General features: G+C 40.2%; 1 protein-coding gene across 1 annotated transcript in view; it reads left to right on the top strand.

Moving 5' to 3' along the window:
• The window catches only part of LOC117441697 (myocyte-specific enhancer factor 2C-like), a gene marked incomplete at its 3' end in the record, with an annotated part of 25,386 nt that extends 23,488 nt beyond the window's left edge, over positions 1 to 1,898 (top strand). The window contains exons 7-8 of the mRNA XM_034077735.1: positions 1 to 78; positions 1,787 to 1,898. The exon at positions 1 to 78 is cut by the window's left edge and continues 50 nt beyond it. Coding sequence (XP_033933626.1) covers positions 1 to 78; positions 1,787 to 1,898 — 190 coding nt within the window. The remainder of the gene's footprint in view (positions 79 to 1,786) is intronic.
• Between the last annotated feature and the right edge of the window lie 449 nt (positions 1,899 to 2,347).

Raw genomic sequence — 2,347 nt, 5'->3', positions numbered from 1 at the left:
CCCCCCCACATGAGCCTGAGCCGCAAGCCTGACCTTCGAACCCTGATGCCCCCAAAGTGCAGCAACATGCCCTCCATCGTGAGTACATACAGTACTTCAGTATTTCCATGTTATGCTACTGTGTACTTCTACTCCACTACAGTTCAGAGGTACATGGTGTACTTTCCCTCCACTCCATGTATTTATACCTTGAGTTACTTCACAGATGAAGGATGTGAAATCTAACCAAGTGTTGAATCAGACTTTAGTTCCACCTGGAGTGAATCCACCAGCTACCCTGCAGTCTACAAAGTACTTCAGACTAGCTGCTCCTTCACCAGCTACCCTGCAGTCTACCAAGTACTTCAGACTAGCTGCACCTTCACCAGCTACCCTGCAGTCTACAAAGTACTTCAGACTAGCTGCACCTCCACCAGCTACCCTGCAGTCTACAAAGTACTTCAGACTAGCTGCTCCTTCACCAGCTACCCTGCAGTCTACAAAGTACTTCAGACTAGCTGCTCCTTCACCAGCTACCCTGCAGTCTACAAAGTACTTCAGACTAGCTGCTCCTTCACCAGCTACCCTGCAGTCTACAAAGTACTTCAGACTAGCTGCTCCTTCACCAGCTACCCTGCAGTCTACAAAGTACTTCAGACTAGCTGCACCTTCACCAGCTACCCTGCAGTCTACAAAGTACTTCAGACTAGCTGCTCCTTCACCAGCTACCCTGCAGTCTACAAAGTACTTCAGACTAGCTGCTCCTTCACCAGCTACCCTGCAGTCTACAAAGTACTTCAGACTAGCTGCACCTTCACCAGCTCTGAGAACACTTTCATGATCAATCATTATAAAACATATATATATATTATTCTGAAATGGACCAATCTGCACAACGACTACTTTCACTGTCTTTCACGATATTTAGATGAGAATACTTTCTACTTTCACTTGAGGAACATTTTGAATACAGGACTTTTACTGTAACAAGAGTATTCCTACACTCTGGTACTTCTACTTTTACTCAAGTACAAGGTCTGAGTACTTCTACTTTTACTCAAGTACAAGATCTGAGTACTTCTACTTTTACTCAAGTACCAGATCTGAGTACTTCTACTTTTACTCAAGAGCTGAGTACTTCTACTTTTACTCAAGTACAAGATCTGAGTACTTCTACTTTTACTCAAGTACAAGACCTGAGTACTTCTACTTTTACTCAAGTACAAGATCTGAGTACTTTTACTCAAGTACAAGATCTGAGTACTTCTACTTTTACTCAAGTACAAGATCTGAGTACTTCTACTTTTACTCAAGTACGAAACCTGAGTACTTCTACTTTTACTCAAGTACAAGATCTGAGTACTTCTACTTTTACTCAAGTACAATATCAGAGTACTTTTACTCAAGTACAAGATCTGAGTACTTCTACTTTTACTCAAATACAACATCTGAGTACTTCTACTTTTACTCAAGTACAACATCTGAGTACTTCTACTTTTACTCAAATACAACATCTGAGTACTTCTACTTTTACTCAAGTACAAGATCTGAGTACTTCTACTTTTACTCAAGTACAAGATCTGAGTACTTCTACTTTCACTCAAGTACAAGATCTGAGTACTTCTACTCAAGTACAAGATCTGAGTACTTCTACTTTTACTCAAGTACAAGACCTGAGTACTTCTACTTTTACTCAAGTACAAAGTCTGAGTACTTCTGATGCTGATACACACTCGAACCTGCATGTGGTTGTGAGCTAGTGAGTATAAGTACATGTGGTTGTATGAAGATGTGTTTGTCTCCTCAGAACCAGAGGGTGAACTCGCAGTCGGCCCAGTCTCTCTCCTCCCCCTCCGTCTCTCTCTCCGGACAGGTGATGGGGGGGTACCCCTCCTCCCTCTCCTCGCCGTACGGCACAGGTAAACACAAGTATTCACATCGTCCACCTCAATCTCAATCTTTATTTATTTATATCGCACATTTAAAACAACCCAGTCGACCAACGTGTTGTACAGAGAACAAATACAAATACACAACCACAATAACTAGAAACATATACAACACATACAAATATCAAAATGTACTCGAGTACGTACACTGCACTGTGGAAATACTTCACCTAGCCTAATCCAAATAGCTATCAGCCAAATGTACTTTACTTTAAGTATTGTGAATTAAAATGTAGTCAAAGTACGAACATTAAAAGTCATATTTAGTTAAAGTACTTAATATATGTTTTCCCAGAAAGTACTAATTGTGAAGTAAAAGGTAGTTCTTAAAAAGTACAACTACTAAAATAAAAACTATTGCTTGTGCTGGAAAATGTATTTGAAGTTAAAATAGTAAATACTTGTTTTGCTTAATTCTA

This window comes from Pseudochaenichthys georgianus, unplaced genomic scaffold (genome assembly GCF_902827115.2).
Source record: "Pseudochaenichthys georgianus unplaced genomic scaffold, fPseGeo1.2 scaffold_1912_arrow_ctg1, whole genome shotgun sequence".
Taxonomy (NCBI): domain Eukaryota; kingdom Metazoa; phylum Chordata; class Actinopteri; order Perciformes; family Channichthyidae; genus Pseudochaenichthys; species Pseudochaenichthys georgianus.
The sequence above is the reverse complement of the archived record's forward strand: the minus strand, read 5'-3'. Positions and strand labels throughout refer to the sequence as shown.